The sequence below is a fragment of the Pipistrellus hanaki genome, assembly GCF_964339955.1.
Source record: "Pipistrellus hanaki genome assembly, chromosome: 2".
NCBI classification, from domain to species: Eukaryota; Metazoa; Chordata; class Mammalia; order Chiroptera; family Vespertilionidae; genus Pipistrellus; species Pipistrellus hanaki.
The window spans coordinates 48,086,191-48,111,729 of NC_140504.1; the positions used below are offsets into that span (position 1 = coordinate 48,086,191).

General features: G+C 34.4%; 1 protein-coding gene across 1 annotated transcript in view; it reads right to left on the reverse strand.

The window, feature by feature from the left end:
- The window catches only part of ACAP2 (ArfGAP with coiled-coil, ankyrin repeat and PH domains 2), a 115,090-nt gene continuing 89,551 nt past the window's right edge, over positions 1–25,539 (reverse strand). Inside the window, exons 14-23 of the mRNA XM_084871608.1 lie at positions 22,662–22,870; positions 22,255–22,324; positions 20,561–20,652; positions 18,543–18,727; positions 17,569–17,661; positions 15,255–15,442; positions 14,761–14,870; positions 12,679–12,789; positions 10,516–10,577; positions 1–4,989 (exon numbers count right to left, since the gene is read on the reverse strand). Of these exons, the coding sequence (XP_084727734.1) occupies positions 4,889–4,989; positions 10,516–10,577; positions 12,679–12,789; positions 14,761–14,870; positions 15,255–15,442; positions 17,569–17,661; positions 18,543–18,727; positions 20,561–20,652; positions 22,255–22,324; positions 22,662–22,870 (1,221 nt within the window). The 3' untranslated portion in view covers positions 1–4,888. The remainder of the gene's footprint in view (positions 4,990–10,515; positions 10,578–12,678; positions 12,790–14,760; positions 14,871–15,254; positions 15,443–17,568; positions 17,662–18,542; positions 18,728–20,560; positions 20,653–22,254; positions 22,325–22,661; positions 22,871–25,539) is intronic.

The window sequence follows — 25,539 nt, forward strand, 5'->3', positions numbered from 1 at the left end:
TATGCCAGAGGTGAAATTTTTATTGACTTATAATTTTTTCAGTATACAAAGTATTTAATCAAGTGTAATATTTACAATTCTTACATAATGTACATTTTAGAATAACTATAAAGATGATGTACTTTGTTTCATTTACAATGGCAAACTACAGTAAAACTACATTCATGAATTAGATACAAATCCTCTACATACTAATAAAAAGTAAATGATGTGTTTGTTATACATTCTTTAAAATAGAGCCTTACACAGATAGCAAGAAATATTATATGTAATAAGTCTTTATGTCTGGAATGATCCAAAATACCACAAAGCACAAGTAAACACATACAGAAAAGTAGCTCATCGTTTCCAAAAGTTAACCTTTAGCCTTTGTGTAAAATAAATGATGTCAGCACTCTTTATAATGTAGCAAGCTTTCCCTGTTTAAAATTAACACCAAAAAGGTGGGGAAGGGTGTTGAGGAAAAATAAAAAAAATCTAGAACATAAAATAGTGAAAAGATCCATATAGAGAAAAGCTTATTTAATCAAACCTTGCTTCTCTCTCCCATTATCTCATTTTAAGTAAATAAATGTATGTAAACAGAAAAGGATGTCCACAAAATTATATTTGCAGATGTCAGGATTCAACCAAATTGAATCCAGGCCCCTTTTAGTTATCTTTCATCAGGAAATTTTTAAGTACAGGCATACCTCAGAGACACTGTGGGTTCATTTCCAGACCACCACAATAAAGCAAGTATCGTCATAAAGTAAGTCATAATCTTTTTGCTGGTGGAGAGTCCTTCCTTCAATTTGTAAAGACACAATATCTGTGAAGTGCAATAAAGCAAAGCACATTAAAATGAGGTATGCCTGTATATAGTAAATTAAAATTACCTTTGCAATATTTTGCTTTCATTAATGTTATTGCAAAAATGTAAATTTTCCTATAATTTAATGCTGTCAGATCCTAATTTATCCCTTCAAGGTAATTATATAGCCAGGTTCTCCGGAATATTTGGAGCTTTTATCAAAACACAAGGAAAGCCGAAACCGGTTTGGCTCAGTGGATAGAGCGTCAGCCTGCGGACTAAAAGGTCCTAGGTTTGATTCTGGTCAAGGGCATGTACCTTGGTTGAGGGCACATCCCCAGTAGGGGGTGTGCAAGAGGCAGCTAATGGATGTTTCTCTCTCATCGATGTTTCTAACTCACTATCCTCTCTCTTCCTCTCTGTAAAAAATCAATAAAATAAAATAAAAATATTTTTTTAAAAAGCACAAGGAAAGCTGGCAGTCATTATCAGATGTTGCTGCTTTACAATGATTTCAAATCAATTCATGATACAAATAAAGTGCCTCCAACTATTACAGACAGAAAGGGGGCTCTGGTGTCATCTATGCCACCAACCAGCAAACCAGTGACCCCCGCTCTCTGTAAAACAAGAGTGAACCAGATCAAAAAGACAACGTTGGCTCTCGCAGAGTAAATACCATAGACCTACTGTGAAATCCGGTGAGATAAAGGAATGTCAAAGTGCACTGTGAACAGCACAACAGTATACAGAGGGATACTGTTATTGTTTCACTCTGCTTCATCGCATTGGTTTATTTGTGAGGAGCTCTGAATCCAATGAGAATAATAACTACTAGTCAGTGCTCTTTCCACTGTGCAGGTCTGAAGTCATTCTGGACAAACAATTCTATAAAAAGGTCATTTTTCCAGCTCATGTCCATGGTCAAAGGTGCTAACAAACAGAAAAGTTAATCTGACAATCTAAGGGTGATATGGAAATGTTTCATTATTCAAAATGGGTAGTAAATATAGTCTTAAATGCAATTTGGTTGATTGTAACCAAACTTTACATTTATAAATTTATATATCTAAAAATACTGCTTAACACATCATAAACTTGAGTTGTCCAGATTGTAAAGGTATATGTTTTTGTGGGATTTTTCTTCTTCAAAATGCACTCATGAAGAACCAAAGTACATATTCCAAATTAAATCTATACATTTTGAGAAACAAACATCAAAATTCATTAAAGTTTATAGTGAAGACCAGTAGAAATTAGGCAAACACTGTAATGTAATGAATCCCTGGAAATTCCTGGATTTCTAAGGACTATACCAAAGGTAATTTTTAAAACCTTATAAAATTGCATGTAACTACTCAATTACCTTTAGTCTAGATCTAATATGAAACTGCACCTGATGAACTCCTCCCAATGCAAACAATATTTTCATTTTAATATTAATCTAACTTCTAAGTTAATGAGCTAATGATATGCACTAACAAAATAATGAGAAAGAATCAGAAACTAGTATCAGCAGATCAGTTAAGGAAAGAAAACCAAGGCAAGTCACAATGACCTATGAAGCCCAAGAGTAGGATTAACTTTGCTTCCACTATAGTTTCTCATAATGCAATGAATAATTCATGGTGCTATAATACTCAGATCTGTTACATACTATGGAAAAGATGGTACTTGTCAGCTTAATTTACCCTGGTAAGAGCCACCCTTTGTAACTACTTGTAACTATTATACTTTACAGCCTTGCTGTTTACTGTATCATTTCTGCCAAATTTAATCCAAATTGTATCTCAGCATATTTAAGAAATCAAGCCACAGGAATGTATTTTTGTAGTACCAGATTCAAGTAGGCACTAATTACTGCCACATTAACAACTCATGACTCAGGCTCAGGAGGTAAGAGTGTCATGAAGAAGTGCCTTCACAACTAGCGAGTCCACAGGTTTTCTGAAGCACCAATGGCTGGATCCAAAGGAAATCTGCCTAGGCTTCCTCAGATACAGGGTAGGAGCTTTTGGGGTGAAATCCTAGGATTAAAACAGGAATAAGCACTGCAAAGGAAAAGTGAATCTCTCTTTTCTCTTTCTGTTGTTTTCAACATATTTCCTTATTCTTGAGTTTTTCAAAAAATCAATCTCAAAGTACACTCTAATAAAAATTATATAAATCAAACTTTTGCCAAGCCAGATAGATGATCTGTGACTGAGGTAAAACAGGATGTTCCTGTTATTGGTTTAATTACAAGGCTTTTGGAAGTTAAGATTTCCTTAGAAATAATTCATAAATATAGTTTTTATTCTTATCTGATATACTAAATAAGCATTATATGCATTCAATTTGACCAAACATGGAACCGTTCCTGTGATGTGAATTTATTTCAGTATAATTCCTGTTAAGACAGATTCCGTTTTGACAGTCAATTAATTTATAAAACTCTAGTTATTGGGAGGAAGGGAGGTTAGAAAATGTATTTCTACCCAATTAAATAGTATTTACCTACTTATTGATAACCCAAATTTTAAAATCTCTCTTATTTAGAAACTGAGTATCAACAATAACACATGTAACGTATAAAAAAAAAAGATTAAATTGTTGACAATATTAGAAAGAAACCATGCTCTGGCTAGTATGGCTCAGTTCGTTGAGCATTATCCTGTGTGCACCAGAAGGTTGCCAGTTTGATTCCCAGTTGGGGCACATGCCCATGTTTTGGGCTCAGGAGACAGCCGATCAATGTTTCTTTCTTTCTCTTTCTCTTTTTCTCTTTCTCTTTCTCTCTTTCTTTCTCTTTCTTTCTCTCTCTCTCCCCTTCCCTTCCTCTCAAAAAAAAAAAAAAATCAATAAAAACATTTTTTTTAAAAGAAGGCAAATTACTAAATTATATTATAATCCTGACAAGATATATCAACCAAAGATGGAATCAGACTAATTTGTAGCATATACATGATAAATTAGTATATCTATATTTTGGAATTCAAGGGTCTGTGATTCACAAAACCAAATACTAAAGCTATATAGATGTTATAATTTAAATGAACATATACTGTATACAACAAGTACACAGAATAGATGTTGGAAAAATTAAAAAGCAATTTAATGCTATATTTTAGTTAAAGCTAAGAAAAACATGACATTTTTTTTCTCCTTTTACAAAGAGATTTTTCTTTCACAAGGACCAACAGCAAAAATGTTATCTTAAAAAGGACAAATTTCAAATATAAAAATGCTCTACATTACTCTATAAGTCAGCTTTTCCTTTGAAAGTTACAATATGATGAAAGCATAATTTTGCAATATTTAAGAAACCTTTGAAACAGTTTTATTACATCAATAAGTTTGTCCAGGTTTTAAGAAATCAACCCAACAATGAAGAACTAAAATTTCTATAACTGAGAATCTTTTGGTGATTAAAAAAAAAATGTTAAGGGCTTCTTTTTTGCTGCACAAAATGGAATAAAACTGAAGGACTGAGTTATATCTACCTGTATAACCATTGTATGTATATTAAAATACTGGACAATAACCAGGTACCTATAACTGCATTTATGAGCCAATGGGGAAACATACTCTCTAGCTAATTAAATTACGTATGTGTGTATAACAGCTATGCTATCAAAACAAACCAAAACCATTTCTGAACCACTAACGTCATCTGGGAAACTGAAGAAAAGACATACTCTTGAGGCAGGCAGGACCAGTCAGCTCCCACTCGATGCAAACATGCTTAACTGAATGACACTGGGTATGATGCACAGAAGAAAAAAATCAATGCTACCATCCACTAGCAAAAAGAAGAGATTTTTGTCTAAACTCTTAGGACATAGTAACCTAAAGATGGCCTTAGTCTGGGTTCAATTTTTATCTATAAAATAGCCCTTAGACAGGCTCTTTTCCTTTCTGTGGGTCCTAAAGTAGGCTCCTCTCCCAACTACTAAAGCCTTATGTTTTACCAAAGAATGGGTACCATTTTTCCAAACTACTCAATGTCTACTAAAATTAAGTAGAATTAAAGTAGTAAAAATGTGTGAGTTTTCAAATCTATACATTAAGGAAGTCACCAGATTTACTATTCTCCCTTCTTAAAAAAGAAAAAAATCAGAATTTCTGTGAATCTTGCTGGAAACGATTTAGTTTTTCTGGATTATTGGATGCCATCTGAGAAAAGTCACGGAAAATGTCTTGGTAAGTTTCATCACCTGCATGAAAGTAAAATAAGGACACTTTAAAATGTATACAATAAAAGTATTAATAAACAATATTCATTCTTATACGTAACTATTTAATAATTCATTATATTAAAATTTTGTTTAGCTGAGCATTTTTGAAAGAAAAAAAAAGATGAACTAAATATAAGTGCTGGAAAAGTATATAGTGAAAGAAGAAAGGAAACTATACCTGAAAAAAGCACCTCAAATGCAGCCATAGAGGAAAGTTCAGAGTTAGAAAAGAGCAAAGATGCAAGTATTTTAAAGCAATGTGCAGAAATACATTTATTCATACATGGGAAATAAAAGTCAGTATAAGTGAGGTATAGTAAACAAGGCATTCTTTAAATAAATATTTCCCTTGATCAAGACCAAAAGATAAAAAAAAAAAAACACAACAAAACCACTGTTTCTGATGGATGCAAGTTATTAACCAGACAAAGCTGATAATCAGGGTGAGGGGGGAAGCCTACTTTAATATTATCTTTTAAAAGGCATTTTAATTTAAACAGCATGTGAAAAAGAAATTCTTTACTCTAACTTTAATGCTTAACTAAAACTAACACACTAATCCCCTGCTTACTAAGCTTATAAAATGATAAAGCCTAGAAAATGACTACAAAATCATAATTTCACATGTAGTCAAAAGTTTTTTATTTACTGTAGGTTATATGAGCAAGAATGCTATGACAAAAATAGGAATACAAAAACATGTTAAATTAGAATAACAGACAAATGTACATACATACAAATATGCTAATAGAGAAAAAGATTACACATACTGACATTACAGCTGATTGAATACTATATTTCTTGCCATGAGAAATTAAACATATGCACACATACAGATTACTCGTCAAATAAAGGATTTGTATAAAATAAAATCTTATTTTCAAGATGAGTAATCCATGAGGAATACTTCCTATTAAACATCAGCTTTATACAGAAGCTTGGCATAGTTCTGTTTTCAAGATTTAGACTGTCAAACACTATTTTACATGACTATTGTTGCAACATGGTTTTATAATTATTTCCCAGAATATACCTTGCATCCATCTTATTACAAACTCAATTGCTACAGTTGTTATTAATAAATAGTGCAGTAAGTTTTGTCAGGTTTTGAAAAGAGATTTTTTTTGAGGCAATAGATGTCATACCAAAAGCTAGAGAATTAGAAAAAGTTTGGGAAGGGGACGAAGATCTAGTAAAAAGGACTAATAGCATAACCCAAAAATTGTCAATAAAAAGTTTTTAATACTTTCAATATTTTTTCACTTTTAATATTTAATCTCTGTAAAAAGCAAGTAATTAAAATCTCTATATAGTTTTCATTTAACCCTGGAAATTTCTCATGACCTGAATCAATCACTCTACTTTAAAAAGAAAAAAGTAAGGAGAGAATCTAAATAGGGTAGGCTAAGAGCAACATTCTTAATTCATTAAAACAATAAAAATAAAGATTGATATGCTGGAACAATTGGTAAGACAATCCAATTAGACCAATGATTTCTTAAAAGTTACTCCCACATTAAAAGACAAACTACAATCTGTTCCCATTTTTAGCCATTCTAAAAAGATATAAAATAATACAAGAAGAGACCAACATTAAATATCAATTAAGAAACCATACAAAATATTTAAAATTTTTTCTTATTCTTAGATGTTGAATTAAAATATTTAAAATATTTATTGTAAACATTATAAATATTTTTAAAATACTATTTAAACTGGAGAGTCTGGAATTTTACTTTCCAAGAAAGTGTAAAGTGCAGATTATAATATAAAAATACCACACTGATTTTACCATTCAACACCAGAAGTAACTTAAAAGGCACACATTATACATTCAAGAAGAAATAGGAAGGATTAGCAGAGACACCAATGCCAAAAGTTTACAGATAGCACCAGATGAGCATTCTTAGTATTAACAACAGTACAATGGCGATATATGGCTTCTACTATTAGCAATGCATATTTTGTATAGCAAGCTGTGGAATTTTTTCTTTTTGTGGTTTTCCAGTTTTCATTTTAAAATTATCTAGTATCTATTACACAAGTACATTTTAGTAGAACCATTGTACCATGCAAAACAAATTATAAACTCTTTTATTCACTGAATTAAATGCTTCTCTGAGGGAAAAGTTGTTGGTGCTACACACTAATGATTTGTTTCACTTACTGAATACATTTTAAAAGAGTTACTACAATACGGAAGTCTCACCTTCACACACACACAAAACTTTTTATTAACATTCAGTTTCTAATAAAACACTAAATAATGGACTATCAATATACTTTTCTTAGGTTTCAAAATATATGGTCAGAAACATCGTTACAATAACGATAATGACTAAGTTATTTAATATAGTTAACACAAATCGACTTTAATGTGATCCTTTAAAATTTAAATATAACTTTAATCATTTAGAATTTCTCCCAAGGCAACTATAACTTGTCTACACTAGAATATATAAATAATAAGCCAAAATATAATGCCCTGGAAAGTTTACAGAAATACATTTAACAGTTTATTATTAATGGTAAACAACTAATCACCCAATAATTTTAATGCTAAGCTATATCCTTTAAATTACTTAATCGTATTAGTATTTCTCTTCAGAAAGTTAACTCGTCTATATGCGTGGACAGTTCTGAGTTTTTAAAATGTGGACTGCTGTTTCCACTGGTAGTTTAAAATACGTAGTGTTTGATTTTTGGTATTCAGAGTAGCCACTGCAACAGCAGTTAATGACCCAAGATTTTGTTGATTTTGCTCTTGAGCAAAGAGATGGCAGCGTATGAAACCCCATCCCCAACGAATCTTGCCCCTTCGGGGTTAATGACGGCCTTCTTTTATAACTGATGAGCTCAGACATAAGCCTTTGTCAGTAACACATAACCAGTAGTGGTTAACTAAAGCAGTGATTTTCAATGGGCTAAGAAACTGCCAACAATCCAGAGGAATCCTAGGACCAGAAAGTGGACGGTGGGAACCAGCACACTGGTTTCCCACAATTCAGAGCGGGGCATGATGTCTCACCCACCAACCCCCACCCAATCGTCCTGAGAGTTGCAGTAACTGATGAGTCAGATAAATCTTCCCTTCGGGAAACATGTGCTCTTAAACCTTGCAAAACATCTGGAGTCTGAGGTCAGGGTTGTGGATAGAAAATTCAGAATTGGAGTCTCCTAGAAATAGGTCCATGATTCCCAAAGATAACATCTGAGTCTTTTAAATGGTAGGGCTCTTCATTATCAAAAGACTGAAACTAACGGCATTTTAAAATTATCCAGAATTGTGAGATTTTCTTTCTGATGGTAGGCAGAAAAAAAAATTAATCTAGATAAAATAACCAATCAAAATCTATGAGAAAAATAGGCGAAGGGGAAAAAAAGACCTGTTGCCTAAGCAAATATATCTGCTCTCCAAAGACTCACAGGGAAAAGAAACCAGAGAGCAATTGCTGCGCAATTTCACCATGTCACCTGTATAAGTATAAAATTGTTTTGCTTTAAATATCATACTCTAAATAAACCTAATTAGAAAAATCTAATTAGCAAGATGATCCTCAAATAGATCAAAATTTCATTTCATTCTGTATTTCCAGAATTCTGATCTATTTTTATTCTCTAAACTGAAATTTGAGATTAAAAGTTTGTTTTTTAAAGAGATTTTTTTCAGATTTTCATTCAAATAAATTGCAAAAATCTATTTTTCTTTGGATGAATGAAAAGTATATACTCATAAACTTATACATAAAACGACAGTGAAAGAGACATATGAATGCTCCTAAATGGTGACCAAAGCCCAAGCAATTCAAGTGAAACTAGAAGTTGCAAGAGCATAGAGGCCCTGTCCTTTTAAGCTTCCCAACTCCAGAGAAAAGTCAATCACTGACCTTCTGACTAATCAGTTGGATGTAACTTCATCAGCAAACACCTTAAGGACAGAGCAGCTGACCAAAAGTTTAAGTTTAAAATTTCAGGAAAAAACAAGTTTAACTTAAAATCTTGAAGATCACTCTTATCTCACAAATATCGGTCATAGCCTTTGAATAATATTTTTTATTTTAAAGTGCTTAAACACAAAGGCCTCAAAAATGGCCTAGTAATACCATCACTTAAGTATATGTTACAAAACAATAACATTTAAAATCTAACATTCAAGTTTAAAACAAATGGGTGAAATTCAGAATTAACACTGAGACTTCACCCTTAATCAGCTTTCTTACATCTTGGTATATCATGAATCAGTAGTACTGTTTGATCCATGGGATTAAAGTAGGACACCCTAGATTAGAAGTATCTAGATGTTCTCTATTCTCAAAGTTCTTACTTGTTCCCTGTTAAATCAGACCAAAAATAAGTACTAAATACAGTCTTCTGAGAAAAGAATGGCCCCATATTTCTATTAATTATGTATTAATCTGATTAAAAGTAAATGGCTGAAGCTAGCACAAAGTACAGAAATTTCAAAACATATTTAAACAAGAATAGATATCAAGCTGTTTTTTAAATAATATATTACTATTCATTAAAAAATTAAATATACCAATTTCAATTATTTTAGTCATTAATTCCAAAACTTTCTTACTAATATGTATATGAATTTAAAACAGATATATTAATAATTCATATACACAAATTCATAAAATTGAAGATCTAATTATTTGATATGTTCATCAAAGAGAGAAATCTGTTCACAACATTTCTTCCTTTTCTTAACATCTTGATTCAAGGGTGAAAATGACTCAAAATGAGACTTGAGCTGATACTGAATTAGATTTCTCTAATATGGATAAGTCTACTTTGCCATCAGGTTCTCAAAATATTGTTCAAAAAACTTCCATTTATCTAACAGATATTTTACGTTATAAGATAAGATGAGACCTTTTCTCTAAACCCTTTAAACTAACTCCACTCCCATTGTGTACTTCTTAACCTTCTGGTAAATTTTATTTTAAACCCTCAACTCATGTTTATGTCAAAGTATAAAACTCCTAAATTCATTTTCTAGGTATTTTTATTCCGACTTTTTATTTGCCAAGCATAGGTGATTTGTTTTTTTTCCCTGAACACAATCTATAGAAATTCCCTGAATTAACAAAAAGAAAGCCATTTTGTTATTTTCAGTTGACAGAGAATTTCAAAAAGAAAATTACTATTGTGCTGCTGTAAGTGTATAAAGATATGTTATCATTCCATTTACTTCACTGGAATGTATATGGAAGACATCTGTACAGAAGAGAAAGAAGTCAGCAGCCAGAGTTCAATACAGCAAGTAAGTGTGTACTCTAATAGGAATAGTTATGGATATTTAAAGGCCCAGGAGTTAACCACCCCCAAGAATTCAATAGGTACAGTACGTATTTAACAGCTCAAAATTTACAAGTTATAAAAACTCTAATAATTAAGTTAGTTTACTAAAGAACTATCAGTCCTCCAATTGTAAACTTATAAATTCTTGAATGCATTTCTTATACTGCATTTCGGTATGGTTATTAGTAGAATATTGACCTGGCTGTCCATAAAGTCCTTCTGACTCCCGCATCTCTTCATTCATTCTTGCTAAACGTAACCTAAAATTAAATAAAAGCATTTTTAGATGAAATTATACATGATAAGTATTCATAAAGTAATGAATTGTATAAGCAGATAAAATGTGTACTAATGTAATTTCTTTATCAATATTAGCAACTAAAATAAATGGGCTTTTATTCCATCAGACCCAGCCAGCAATCCAAATACAAAAACAGTATATTCCACTTTTTACAATTCTCATGAAAGAAGACAATGAAGGTGCATTTCAGCTCTGTTAAAGCAGCATTCTTGCAGCACCTTCAGCAACTTGTTTCCTCTAGACTCCAGAGAATTCCTGGCTTCTACAGCAACCTATCAAACTTTAACCACCAATTGCCGGAATTAATGCTATAGTATGGAAGCCTGTCATAAGTTCACTCTGATTCACTCTGAGATCAGTAGTTCCAATCACACAAACAGTGTCTGTTATTTCTAAATACTGAAAATATATTTTAATATACAAACATTATAATGATGACCACAGGTGACCAAGATTTTCCCAGGATTAACATATTGGCTATGCATTCTTTGGGGGGATTATTCATCCTGACAGCAGGAAGACATGTAGCATTGGATTAAGAAGACAAGAATTTCTTCCCATTTTCTTACTAACGTGAAACAATTTAAAACATGCAAATGTTGCCTTTGGTGCCCCTCTCCTACTTTATATTACTCTTCTGTTCTTCAAGCCACCACATATTCAAACATTCTCTTCTAATGTGCTCTCTCTGGCAACTGCAGCATCTAACATGGGCTTTTCCTATCTTCAGAGTACCATGAATCCCTTGCATTTCCATTTTCTACCACTGTGTCAATTAGTAATAGCAACATAATTTTCCCTTCAGTGTTTGAACTTTTCAAAGAGGACATCTATGTCAAAAAATTTTAAGTGAAACTAAAGTCCTTATAAAAAGTAATATGAGAAAATTTAGATAACTTTGAAACAGCTATCTATGGGAAGAGGGGACATTACTATGTGAATTGCCTGGGAACCCAGCAAAACTAAGATTTGTTTCTTTATAGCATTTCTGTCTTTTCTTTAATAACTTAAGTTTCTCTAATTGTAAATCTACAATGATTTAAATTTCCCTATAATAGCATCCACAGTAACAATAACTCCTCCAGTGCGGAAAGAAAGTTGAATGCAGAGAAATTATGCTTTTTGGTTTTTTTTTTTTTATTAGGCAGTGACATATTACAAGCCAAGAATTCTCAGGGGGAGCTCAGGAGTTCAAGGAAGTCATGAGATTTTCTCCTTGTAAGTGACTGAGATTTAGTAGTGTGAATGGAACTCTCTCTACCTATGTATCAGAGGATCAACCATTTTGGGCTTCATTCAGAAGTGACTTCATACAACATATGCTTGAGATTTCCTACATAATAATGACATGTAAGTGAAAATGCATTTCTTGATTTCAAGTGTAACAATTATCTTTTATCTAATATGAAAATCAAATTAAGACCTCAAAAATCATCCCTTAACAGATCATATTAAATTGTATTCAAACATTCAAAAACAAGTACTTTTATCTTAAGATAGAGTATTCTTTTAAAAATAAGTACAAACAAATCCTTAATATCACTGCCCAAAAGCAATGCAACTGCAAAAGTTACTAATGTAGATGTCCCCCTACTTATAATCCTGATTCTCAAGGTAGCAGAATAATTGCCTGTTACTGCACCAATCTAATCCTCATCCCAATATGTACTAAGAGTTAAAGAATCCATTTTAGAGAAATCACTGGTTTTCTGTTTCTATTGGTCATGAATGATAACACAGGTGGCTAAGAACATGGGTTTTAAGGCCAGAATTCTTGGTTTCAAATTCCAGCATTACCACTTACTAGTTTTTCAAATTATCTGTGGCTTGACTTCCTTATAAAATGAAGTTAATAATAAAATCTTCCTCACAGGGTTGTGAAAACCAAGATCATGTATGTCAAGTGCTAATACAGTTATTGTACTTGGAGGAGTATATGGGATATATTATAGTAAATAACTGGCCAGGTTTAAAGCTCATATCTACAAAGGAAAGCCCACCCAAGTACTATAGTGCACGGGAAATAATGAGAAAATTACAAAAAACAAAACACCACTTACAAGGTCACTATATCAGCATTGGCTGCTTCCACAGCTATACTTAATGGGTCTTTCCCTTCTTCATCAGTGGCATGTTGATTGGCACCTCGTTTTAGGAATAAACATACCTGCCTTTTTAAGCAAATAGCATTTTTGAGATAAAGTCAATAAGAAAGAAATTAGTATTTACCTTAAAAAAATAAAAAGCACTACCTAACTCAAAGAAATAATATTTTGATTAGCAAATTCTTATTCATTCTACAAATTACCTCTAACTCTTTTTTTTGAACACTGACTCTAAGAATAAAAATTTACCATAATCAGTAAGTCTATTTAACCTGGTACTATATAGTACAGTAGGATAGTAAATTATGGTCCCTACTCTCAAAGAATATCATAAAAAGATGTACACAGATACATATAAAGTTAAAACAAAACTCAATCAAGGTCATTATTTGGGAAAGAAGGAAGCCAAGGTAATGTTAACATCTATAATAATAAAAACATAATATGCTAATCAGACCAGCCATCCTTCTGGACTAAGCTGGGGCTGCGAGGGAAACCTGGGTCCTGAGTGCCAGAGGAAAGCCTACTCTTGCACAAATTTCGTGCACCGGGCCTCTAGTCATAATATAATACAATAGCAGAGTGGGAAGTAATCCTCCCACTATACTTCACAAATATTATAACTTGAAGAAATATGTAAAAATTAAAAAATATGAAATGAATAAATAGAGTCCATGAAGTAAAATGGGAAGAAGTATGATTGTTTAATAATACAAAGAATGAGTTAAATAATATAGTTTCTAAGTATAGAAAAGTTTTTATGATGAAGTTATTGAACTGAATCTCTTTACTGACAGAGGAAAAACAGATTATAGAAGATACTATAAATAAACAAACAAACAAAAAAGAACAGTTTGCTTGTCAAGGTTATAAGAATTGGATAGGCCCCGGCCAGTGTGGCTCAAAATGGTTGAGTGTCAACTCATGGTTCGATTCCCACTCGAGGTACATACCCATCACCAGTGGAGGGGGGGGGGGGGAGGGGGGGGGGAAGGGTGCAGAAGGCAGTGGATGGATGATTCTATCTCATCATTGATATTTCTATCTCTATCCCTCTCACCCTTCCTCTTTAAAATCAATAAACACATTTAAAAAAAATAATTGGATCTCTTTGAAATGATTAAAGAACAATCTCCCATTCACAAACTTTACAAATAAGGCTAACAATCTGACTTCATTTGTGCACTCTAATAGAAAATGTGTTTTCATGGCATTACTGTTTTGTGAGTCTAAATATTGCTCCAAAAGTCTCAATATTAGTATCACAGACTAAAAATTTACCTTAAAATTTTACTTTGAAGATCCTGTAGGAAAACTAAAATGCCCAAAGTTACAAAGTTCCCCCAAAATGTGTTTGTTATGTACATAATGTATGTCTATGTGCTTAAATACACACACAAACTTAAAGCTGTCTGACAAAAATCACCATCATTTTACTATTTTAAATACTGAAATTAATTGATTTAAAAGACAAATGAATTTTAAAATAAGTTTTGGGATTTTCTTATCTGAAAAATAAGAGATTTTTTAAAAATGATATTTTTAAAATTTCAAATTCCATCATGACAATTTAAGTCACAGGAAAGTATAATATTGCAAACTCTACCTAATGGCCTTCATCTGAGAAAAAGATTGTGATCTAGCAAAACACACTACTTTCATTACCAGAATTCTCTTCCATTAAGAAAAAAAAAATTTGATAGCTCTAGCCAGGTAGCTCAGTTCGTTAGAGCATTGTCCCGATAATCCAAGGTTGTGGGTTCAATCCCTAGTGAGGGCACATACAACAATCAACCAATGAATGTATAAATAAGTGGAGCAATAAATAAATCTCAATATCTCTCTCACTGTCTTTCATACTCTCTCAAATATCAATTTTAAAAAATTTTTAAGAAAAAAAATGGAGTTTACATAAAATGATACTCAGAAATCACTACCAGCTCCTTCTATTTTCCAACCCATCTCTTAAAGCAAAACATTATTTCAAAGTAATTTTTCAAGTAAAACCTACTTAAATATGTATGCACTATAGCTTACCCAGTGTGCCCTAAGACAGTGGCATGGTGCAGTGGTCCCCGCCCTTGTACATCTCTTTGGTTTACATTAGCACCGTTCTGTAGGAGAAACTCGCACGTCACCAAAGAGCCCTGAGGGGAGAGAAGAAAACATTGTATAAAAAGCAAAATATTTCCATTAAAAACAGTATTTACTTAATTCTAAGAGTTTTTCTATTTCATTCTCCTCTAAAGAGAAAATACCCCCCAGAAAAAAATGACAAATTATATTATTTCTTCCCAAGAACTACTTCTAATAAAGATTCAATTTGCAATTTGCAATCTAGCAAAATACACTTGCATTACTAGAATTTTCTTCCATTAAGAAAAAAAAAAAATCAAATTTACACAAAGTGATGCCCAAAATCACTACTAGCTTCTTCAATTTTCCAACCCATCTCTTAAAACAAAAGATAATTCTAAGACCATGTTTCAAATGAATTGTGATTTTCCATGTCTCAAGGTACAAATCCATACCCCTAATACAGCCTGAATAAGTGGTGTTGCTTTGTTTTCCTCTGAATTAGCCCAGTTCACATCTGCACCATGAGCCAAAGCCTCAGCCATTTTAGGAAGATTTTTTTCATATGAAGCCCTATAAAGCTGGAGTCCTGGATTAAGATGTTTAGATTCAAGAAACACAGAAGAATCTTGCCTTTCTCCCTCTGAAAAGCAAACACAAACACGTCATTAAAAACTAGCTCTTGAGGTGGGAAAGAATGGGAAGTTATTATTTCAGAGGCACAGCATTTTAGTTTTATAAGGTAAGTTCTGTGGGTGGATAGTAGTGACAGTGATTCACATCAATGTGAATTAAGACTTAATGCTCATCCATGATTCTCATCATTGATATTTCTATCTCCATCTCCTTTCCCCTCTGAAATCAATAAAAACATATTTTAAAAAAGACTTAATGCCACTGAACTGTACACTTTAATATGGTTAAGATGATAAATTTTACATTATGTGTAATTTGCCACAATTTTTTTAAATTGACTCTTAATTGTATCACAATGTGAAAGTTGTGGCATAAGAAATGACTAATTTAACAAAATGAGCTGATTTCACAAAGACATTTTATTTCCAATAGGCTATCATTCCTCAGTCAACTTCTCTTATCAATTAGTATGTCAGTTTTTTGTGTTCTTGCCAGCATCTAATAGGTAGGTTAATTACTCTGTATTAGAATAAAATTATGTATCCTAGTATATAAAAAGCCAGGGGCCGTCACGACCGAAACAACCAATGGACAACCGAACAGCAGGCTGCGTGGGACAACCAGGCCAGCAGGGGGGTTAGCGAAGAACCACCAAACGACTGAACAGCAGGCTGCATGGGGCAACAAGGCCGGCAGGGGGCTTAGTGAGGGATGACTAAATGACTGAACAGCAGGCTGAACGGTACAACCAGGCTGGCAGGGGGGGCTGTTGGGGGCAACCAGGCTGGTGGGAGAGGGGGCAGTTGGAGGCAACCAGGCCGGCAGGCAGGTGAGCAGTTAGGAGCCAGCAGCCCCAGATTGTGAGAGGGGTGTCCTAGATTGAAAAGGGTACAGGCTGAACGGAGGGAACTCCTCCTCGTGCACGAATTTCATGCATCTGGCCTCCAATATTCCTATAAGCCTGGACTTAAACACTCAAAAGAGGCAGTAAGAATCCCTAAAGAATTTTACTACCAGATGACACCTCACTTTATTCCTAAAATAATCCAATACCATCACAATTTGCGGTATAAGCATTTCAAATAATGTGAAGAACATTTACTACCCTGAGTGTTCTGCAATACCCAAATCATTAAATATGAAGGAGAGAATATAGCAGTAAAGCACCAAAAAAACCTAAAGAGAGCAAGTTGCTGATCTCTTCCTCCTGATAAGAAAAAAACAGCCACAAAGGAAGATAAGAGTAATAAGACATACAGACCATATGAATTAAAAGTTATCCTTAGTTGCCGGGACCGGTTTGGCTCAGTGGATAGAGCGTCGGCCTGCGGACTGAAAGGTCCCAGGTTCGATTCCAGTCAAGGGCATGTACCTTGGTTGCGGGCACATCCCCAGTAGGGGGTGTGCAAGAGGCAGCTGGTCGATGTTTCTCTCTCATCGACGTTTCTAACTCTCTGTCCCTCTCAATTCCTCTCTGTGTAAAATCAATAAAATATATTAAAAAAAAGTTATCCTTAGCTAGCCCTGAATAGTAGCTCAGTTGGTTGGAGTATTGTCCCAATATGCCAAGATTGTGGGTTCGATCCTGGTCAGGGCACATATAAGAATCAACCAATGAATGCATGAATAAGTAAAACAACAAAAATCTCTCGCCCTCACCAGTGTGGCTCAGGGGATGGAGCGTCAGCCTGCGGATTAAAGGGTCCCAGGTTCGATTCAGATCAAGGGCATGTGCCTTGGTTGCAGGCACATTCGCAGTGGGGGGGGTGTGGGAGGCAACTAACTGATGTTTCTCTCTCAACGATGTTTCTAGCTCTCTATCCCTCTCCCTTCCTCTCTGTAAAAATCAATTTAAAAAAAATCTCTCTCATTAATTAATAAAAAAATTTTAAGAAAAGGCACTTAGATAAGGCACTTATAACATATATCATGAGGTTCAGAAGAATGTATAGCTAGGAGGTAACTTTCAAATATAAAAAGAAATAGCCACTTTTCATTTAATTGTATTACTCCTTCTTCCAAAAAACTAACCACTTCCTTTAGAAGCTATTTATTATAATCAAGACTAGGTATTTAACACATGTATTTTTCAGCAAATAATATCAATTAACACTGAATTTCAGCAAAACTCACCAGTCTCATATAAACTATTGGCTGACACTGTAGAGGGTAAAGATTCTCTTCCATCATCAGAGCTCTGCTGGATTCCACTATCATTACTTTTGACTGTTTTAAAAAAAATCAGCTAGTGGTTAAAAAAAAAATGGCATTAAGAAAACAACCTCCCACAAACAACGAAGTTTTAAAATGAACTCTGATATATCAATGGGAACTCAGAATACATTTAATACAGTTTTAATCCTTTTGAGCACTTAGCTTATCAAAATATGAATCAAGCACAAAAACTGAAAATAAGCTCATTTTCAGAGTTGTAAGACATCTCAGTACCCCATAATATGTAAGGGGTAGTAAAAAGAATTTGTTGTATGACTGTAAGTAATGTGTAATTCTGAGACAATGGGTAACATCTAGAGAAATGGCCACACTGCACAATGACCACTGGCACAGACTTGGAATGCTCCACAAGAGTAGTACTTACTACTACGTAGTTTTGAAGAAGTATCAAAGTAGGAGAAGAGTGAATCTAGCTCATCAGGACAGAACAGAGACTCCCGCCTGGCCTCGTCGCTATTTACAGCAACCACTGGGGACATGCAAGTTAGCAAAGCACAAAGCAGGCCGTAAGAAGGGAAAAGGGCAGGAAAAAATCGTTATTGGGAAAATTTTAGGAGGGAAAAAATAGGAAGGATGTTAGGTGGTTAATCAGATATTTAGGGCTTTCTGGCATGATAGATTTATAAATTCCCATCTCCCCTTGTACTTTAAGCAGTTTTATTCCTTAGAATATACACATTACCTAGAAATTGAATTAGCAAGACCTATTTAAATTTAATAGTTTTAAAGACATAGAAATCCAATTTTTCCTTAGAATATGTAGAAGAAAACAAGTTTTTAGCACTTAAAAATTTACAATGGCTATTAATTCTGAGATTAAAAAAGTGTCATCAGAGTATGAAAATATTTATATACGCAAATAAGTTTAATACCTGAACTTTGGGGAGATGCTCTGCCTTGGTCACCTGGCCCAAGTTTAGGAATGCTTAGCCTCTTTTCTTCACCACTTTTGGAGATCATCTCTTTTTCCTGCTCAGGAGGTGATGATAATATAGAATATTTATCCACAAATTTCCTCTCCACATATTTTGCTTTGATATATGCCTCTTTCTCCTGTCTGGTAAACATAAAAATGTCATGATGTTCTGCTTGGTCTTTGAGCATGACTAACACTGAAAAGAAGCTATTATACACTGACTAATTCAAAGAAAGTCAGTAAATGTAACACTAGTTAAAAGAGGATTTGTGACATTATGCAGTTTTTCTTCCAAATATTGAATGAGCTATGATTTCATGTTCAAATCAAATACAAATAACAAACTACCTTAAAAATCACAAATATTAGCATGGCATTCTTTTTCTCTTATTTTTGTACTCATTCATTTCTATACATAGTCCTTTGTACTTTAATTTCGTTTTTACTCCAATAACGTCACATACTGAACTATCACTATGGATAGTAATAATTTTTCGTAAGACAATTACTTTAAAATGCAGCATTTCTAAGTTGGAGGGGGGAAGATGTCACATTTTAAACTTTTGATTTCTCATTAATAAAGGCATAATATGCTAATCAGACCGGCAAGAAGCCTGGGTCAAGTGCCTGCGGGCGGCCGAAGGAAAGCCAGTGATGGCAGCCGGGGGAAGACATACTCTTGCACGAAAATCCTGCATTGGGCCTCTAGTCGGATTATAAATGCCAAGTGTGTTCTATACCTTTTCCTGTATATTTTTCAAATGCTTAGATCTTTGGCTAAAATAGAATATTTCAAGGTCTAACGTAACTCAAAAAGCCATGCTTTAGTAAATAAATAATCTGATTTAAGTGATATTGATTTAGAGAGTAGTAACATTAAAACAGTATTAATTATACAATACATAAGAATTTAGTCAAATGTAAAACCCCAACATAGGGTTATGACAAATGAAATTTTAAAGCTAAAAATAATCATAAACTAAAAACAACATTAAAAATAAAAACAAAATAAGGTTCTACAAGTTTGGCTCAGTGGATAGAGCATTGGGCCTGTGGACAGAAGGGTCCTGAGTTCAATTCTGGTCAAGGGCACATGCCTGGGTTACAGACTCGATCCCTAGTAGGGGGTATGCAGGAGGCAGCCAATCAATGATTCTCTCTCATCATTGATGTTCCTATCTCTATCTCTCCCATCCTCTCTGAAATCAATCCTATCTAATAAAGAGGGGATATACAAATTGACCATCATGCCATAACAAGATGGCTGCACCCACAGCAGAGGCAGGGATTGATTCTGTAACATAAGATGGCTGTGCCCACAGTGGAGACTGAGTTCCCATACAAGCCTTAACAAGCAATCAGCAGGGACCTGAGGCTGCGCCCCCCACCTGGTGGGGCTTAACAAGGGACCTCAGGCCGTGTCCCCTGCCCGGTGGAGCTTGACAGGGAACCTCAGGCCATGCCCCCTACCTGGCAGGGCTTGATAGGGGACCTTAGGTCACATCCCCCACCCCAGTGCCAGGCTGGGGGACCTCAGGCAGCACCCCCAGCCCTGGCGCCAGGCTGGGGAATCTGAGGCTGTGCCCCAACACCATGTGAGGCTTGACAGAGGACATCAAGGTGATTAATAAATATTTATTTAAGTCTCACATGTAAAATTATTCATTGTACATAATAGAAACTTAAACCTTAGATACATTAACAGATTCTCTTTTTAAATGGAACTTTTGTCTACTTTAACTACCAAGAGTTTTTACATTCCTATGTAGAACTTTAATTTTTAAGATCCTTATCTGGGGACTATAATTGAATGTCTGATCAACAAAAAATAATTAGCTACGGGTTAACGGAAGCAGTAATGATCTCTTCCTAAAAGTGTTTCAGTATTAGATATCAATTATGATGAAATAAAATCATAGCTGTATTTCTGACGAGGGGAAAAAAGACAACATATTAAGACAACTGAAACAGTACCTTTGTCCTGGTTGTGGTTTCTTTATTCCCATTTTTTCTACTTTAGCCTCATAAACTCGATTTATAACATCATTCCCCAACTCACACATAAGCTGTTTGGCAGAAAAACAGAAAAATAAGCTAGAAATTCCTAAAAATACTATAAAAGTCGTTAAAGCAAGTACAGCTAGTAAATTCCTTTTGCATATTCTGCAACTGCTCATCCCACAAAGAAGTTTACTAGTAAAGCAAAATGAAACAAGAGCTGAGAGCAATATCACCATTTGCCATTCTTCAGCAAAATACCTCTCCCTAGAATTACCACCCCTACAAGAAAGAGTTTCTCCTCTCCCATCTTCTATTAGTTTTCTATTGCACCATGGCTAGCACAATCCTGTATATTATTCACAATGCCTGGTAAATTAAATGAAAAAAGAAGTCTAAGGCCAGACAGTAAAAGTTTTAAGTAACTCAGAACTGAAGTAAACTATTTCCTTCTTATACTTCATATATAAATATTTCAAAATATTTTGTTTAAACGATTGTCATGATTTTTAGTGCATCGCATTGATTTAGAGAGCAATAACATTAAAATAATATTGATTATACATACTATTGTGGTTCAAACAAATTTTCTAAACTGAATCCATTGAGATCTACACAGAAAGTTAATGCAAAAATTAGATTCCTATTCCTCTTCCCTCTGAATTAATAACAATTAATAGAATCTATGTAAACAGAGCTCTACCTTAGAAGCCAATCTATCACTCTCATTTAGAGATTTATACTGTAATTCCACAAATATTTTACTGTACATAGTTGAGAGGATTACCAGTTTATTTGTAGACTGAAATAAAAGCACAAGCACATTAAGAACACAATTTCCAGACAAAATAAATGAAAAGTATACTACAACCTTTAAACTAAATGGGTGAAATTTAAAGGAGTATAATATTAACTTATGAGTTTTGTAAATCATATCAGAAACCCAGATGTGATCTAAAGTTATTTATGACATTTTTATAGATAATAATCCTCATACATGGAAAAAGGATGTCTTAGTCTGATGGCTACTACCCTGAAAAATGTAAATTTGCAAATGGTTCTATGCTAAACCCAATGGAAACAACATAATATGCCAATCCATAATGGAGCTTACTATAGCAATATGTCTCATATTTTTATCAAGAATTTATATAATTAGCTGAGACCGGTTTGGCTCAGTGGATAGAGCGTCGGCCTGCGGACTGAGGTTCCTGGGTTCGATTCCAGTCAGGGGCATGTACCTTGGTTGCGGTCAAATCCCCATTTGGGAGTGTGCAAGAGGCAGCTGATCGATGATTTTCTCTCATTGATGTTTCTAACTCTCTATCCCTCTCTCTTCCTCTCTGTGAAAAATCAATAAAATATATTAAAAATAAAAGAATTTATATAATTATAAAATATTAAAATTAAGGCATAAAACCCAAGATATTTTTTGAAAAAGTATAAAAATGTAGGAACATTGGTTTCCTTAAAATGTGAACTAACTACATAAACTTAGCAATTTTTAAATCCCAATATGAAAATACCAGATTTGTCAAAATAGCCACAGAAATGTTCCAAAACAACACAGTTCACTGTGAGCATTGAGAAACTCATACATTTGTAAACCAAGATTCTAAATTCCTTTTATGTGGAAATATAAAACATTTCAAAGCAAATATTTATTTTACCTTTAAAAGTTCAGGCTCCCACGTGTCTAAAGTTAAAGAACGTACTTTTGAAAAATGAACTCCAAGACTCCTAAGTGGGAAAAGACTTTGTTAATATACAAAACTATCAACCTTGATTTGCTTATTATGCAAATTACTTTTCCTTACAATGTGGCAGTCTCTAATAAAGCTCTCAACATACATATAAATAGGAATGCATCTTCTGCTTTATTTAATACAATGAATGGTAAACCAAAGCCCTCACAAGCTCTTCACAAGCCAGAACTGTATCTACTTTACAAACGTAAAAAGATATAAACTAGCAGTCAAACTAGGCAAGTGGAAAAGGCCCTCTGACTAAAAGGACATGATAATTTACATGTATGTTTATCCAAAAGCAGTCTCTCACCCTGGGCAGGCCTACTCACCGGTGAATTCCAGAACACTCAATACACAGGGTGATGCCCAGGTTGATGCTGGCCCACCGTGGGTCTGCCAGGCCACAGTCACAGCAGCTGGCATTGCCAGGGATACACTGGACTCGCTGCAGTGCACTTTCTCCTTTCAATGATTTATCTTTTGACTCATTTCCAGAATCCAGGCTTCCTGTAGATGGAGATGACTTCTTGTCCAGCTTCTAAAAGAATTAAAAATTTTTTGTTTTTGTCTTTGTTTTAAAAAAGATTGTAATACCATGTTACGTATGATAGGCTCCAAACAAAAGTTTCTGATCAATAAATTGAAGCCTATTATGGACCTACACCGGGCACTGGTAGAGGCATTAGAGATTTAAAAATGGAATGACAGCACTGGCCGGTGTGGCTCAGTTGGTTGGAGCAACGGCTTATACATTAGAATGTGGCGGGTTCAATTCCTTGTGAGAGCATATACCAGTTTGCGGGGTCAATCCCTAGTCAAAAAGTGTGTGCTGGAGGCAACCGATCAATGTTTCTCTCTCTCTCTCTCTCTGACTCTCTCTCTCTCCTTCCCTCCCTCTCTAAAATAAATTTTTTAAAGGAAAGATATAGTTTCCACTATCAACTGGATTTTAGTCTTGTGGAGAGAAATATATATACACTTTGAATAATTATAAAGGTAGTGTTTATTAAAATACATTTCATTTTCAAAATTGAGCTATCAGCTGTTAAAGTGTATACATTTTGGGGGGACATCCTGTATATAAACATGTGTGTGTGTGTGTGTGTTTGTGTGTATGTATATATGCGTATATGTGTATACATGTATATATAATATTTACAAATGTGTATATATAATGCTTATGTAAATATATAAACTGGTACAATGAAAACATATAATACATATTTACATATAATATTTATTCAAATATACATATGTATATACTGATACAATGAACATACATACAAAATATGAGGTCAAAGAGAAAGGAGAACACTAATTAAATGTGCAAAATGAGAAAACAGAGGGACTAAACATGAAATTATTAAGACTCAAGAAAAAAATATTATTTTACATAAGGTTTTTCCAAGGTATTCATTGAACTGCAAGCAAGTTGTTTAAACTACTTCAGTGTATTACTAAAGAACAGATCAGTTACATAATTATAATCACAGAGTGAATCAACAATAGAATACACAATATCTAAAAATGTCCTGGGCCATTAAGAAACAAAAGGTGGCAGATGAGCAAAAGGCTAATTTCTTAAGTTTACAGCAAAGTCTATACCAATAATAGAAACATGTAGTTTGAGGTCCTAAGCAATTAAACATATGGCCTAAAAAGTATTTGAGTTTAAAAGCATTTCAATAAGCTAGTATTTTAGTAAAGAATCATTAGAAATATAATTTGGCCCTTGTTTTGCCCTTGTGAAAACTCAATTCATTAGCCATTAGTTGGGGCCAAGCAAGAAAATAGTTGTAGTATTGTCTATAGAAGACTGAGCTGGGTGGGAAGCATATCTTTAAATGAAAACACCACCATGTTGGATCCCAAACAGGATAAGGAGGGTGTCTGCATAAGGAGGGAGCCCACGTGGGAAGAAAGAGCCTGAGGAAGGAGAGCAGTGTGGAGGAGTGCCACACTGTGATGTGTCATAGCCAGAGTGCGGTCAGGGGGAGGTGGCAGCAAAGAAAGGACATTGCTTACATATAGGGGAAACTGATCATGTAAATAAACATGTTGAAATTAACGGAAGCTAAATTTCTCACTGCTGAGAAAGAAGTTATTCATAAGAAAGGGAGAGAATTAGAACAAATCCCATTGTATTAGATTGGAACTGGAGATACCAACAGGCACAATATTGGTTTTCAATATAAATAGATATATAAAGAAATATAGATTTATTTATCTTGGTTTCTAAAAACCAATTCTCCACCAAAAGGAACTAGGGCTCTTTAATGAAACTGCTGATTTCAGAGCTGGTGCAGAGAAAGGACAAGATGAACCTGAAACATCTCATCATGCTGGAAGTATGGAAGAACTCAAAAGATTGATGGCACCATGTCAAAAGGATACAGAAGCCAGGGCTCTACTGGCCAAACTTGAGTCAACAAAACAAATAATGATGGTAATGGATGTTAACACATCAAATAAAATCATAGCCTATGGTGACATAATAAAAAAATTCAGCCCAGCTGGCTTGGCTTAGTGGTCGAGCTTCGACCTATGAACTGAGTGAGAGGTCATGGTTCGATTCCCAGTCAGGGGCACATGTCTGGGTTGTGGGCTCAATCCCCAGTGTGGGGCATGCAGGCAGCAGCCAATCAATGATTCTCTCTCATCATTAATGCTTCTTTCTCTCTCTTCTTCTCCCTTTCTCTCTAAAATCAATAAAAACATTTTTTTTAATTCAAAACTTGATAAGGAACAGAATAGTTACATAATCTCAAAGTAACTACCCCACAAAATACTTAGTACCTACTAAGAAAACTTTGCAGTAAAGAAGTCTAACAGATACCATCTTAATCAAATTACCCCAGTTAATATCACTAATAATGGGACAAATCCATATCAGATGCCACCTGAGGATGCAGTGAGAAGAGCACAGCATCAATTATATAACACTAGAGGCCCGGTGCACCAGTAGGGTCCCTAGGCCTAGTGGTGATCAGGGCCAATCTGTGGGGCAACCCCTCTGCTCACACCCACCTTCGCCAGCCTGGCGCTGCCGCCTGGCACTGCCCGTTCACCGGCCCCACCTCCTGCCACCTCTGCCAGTCGCCTTCCTCTGCAGAGCGACCAAAAGGGCAATGGGGGAGAGGGGGGAGGCCTCTCACTGGCACCCACTTTGGCCAGCCTGGCGCCACCCGTTCACCGGCCCTGCTCCCT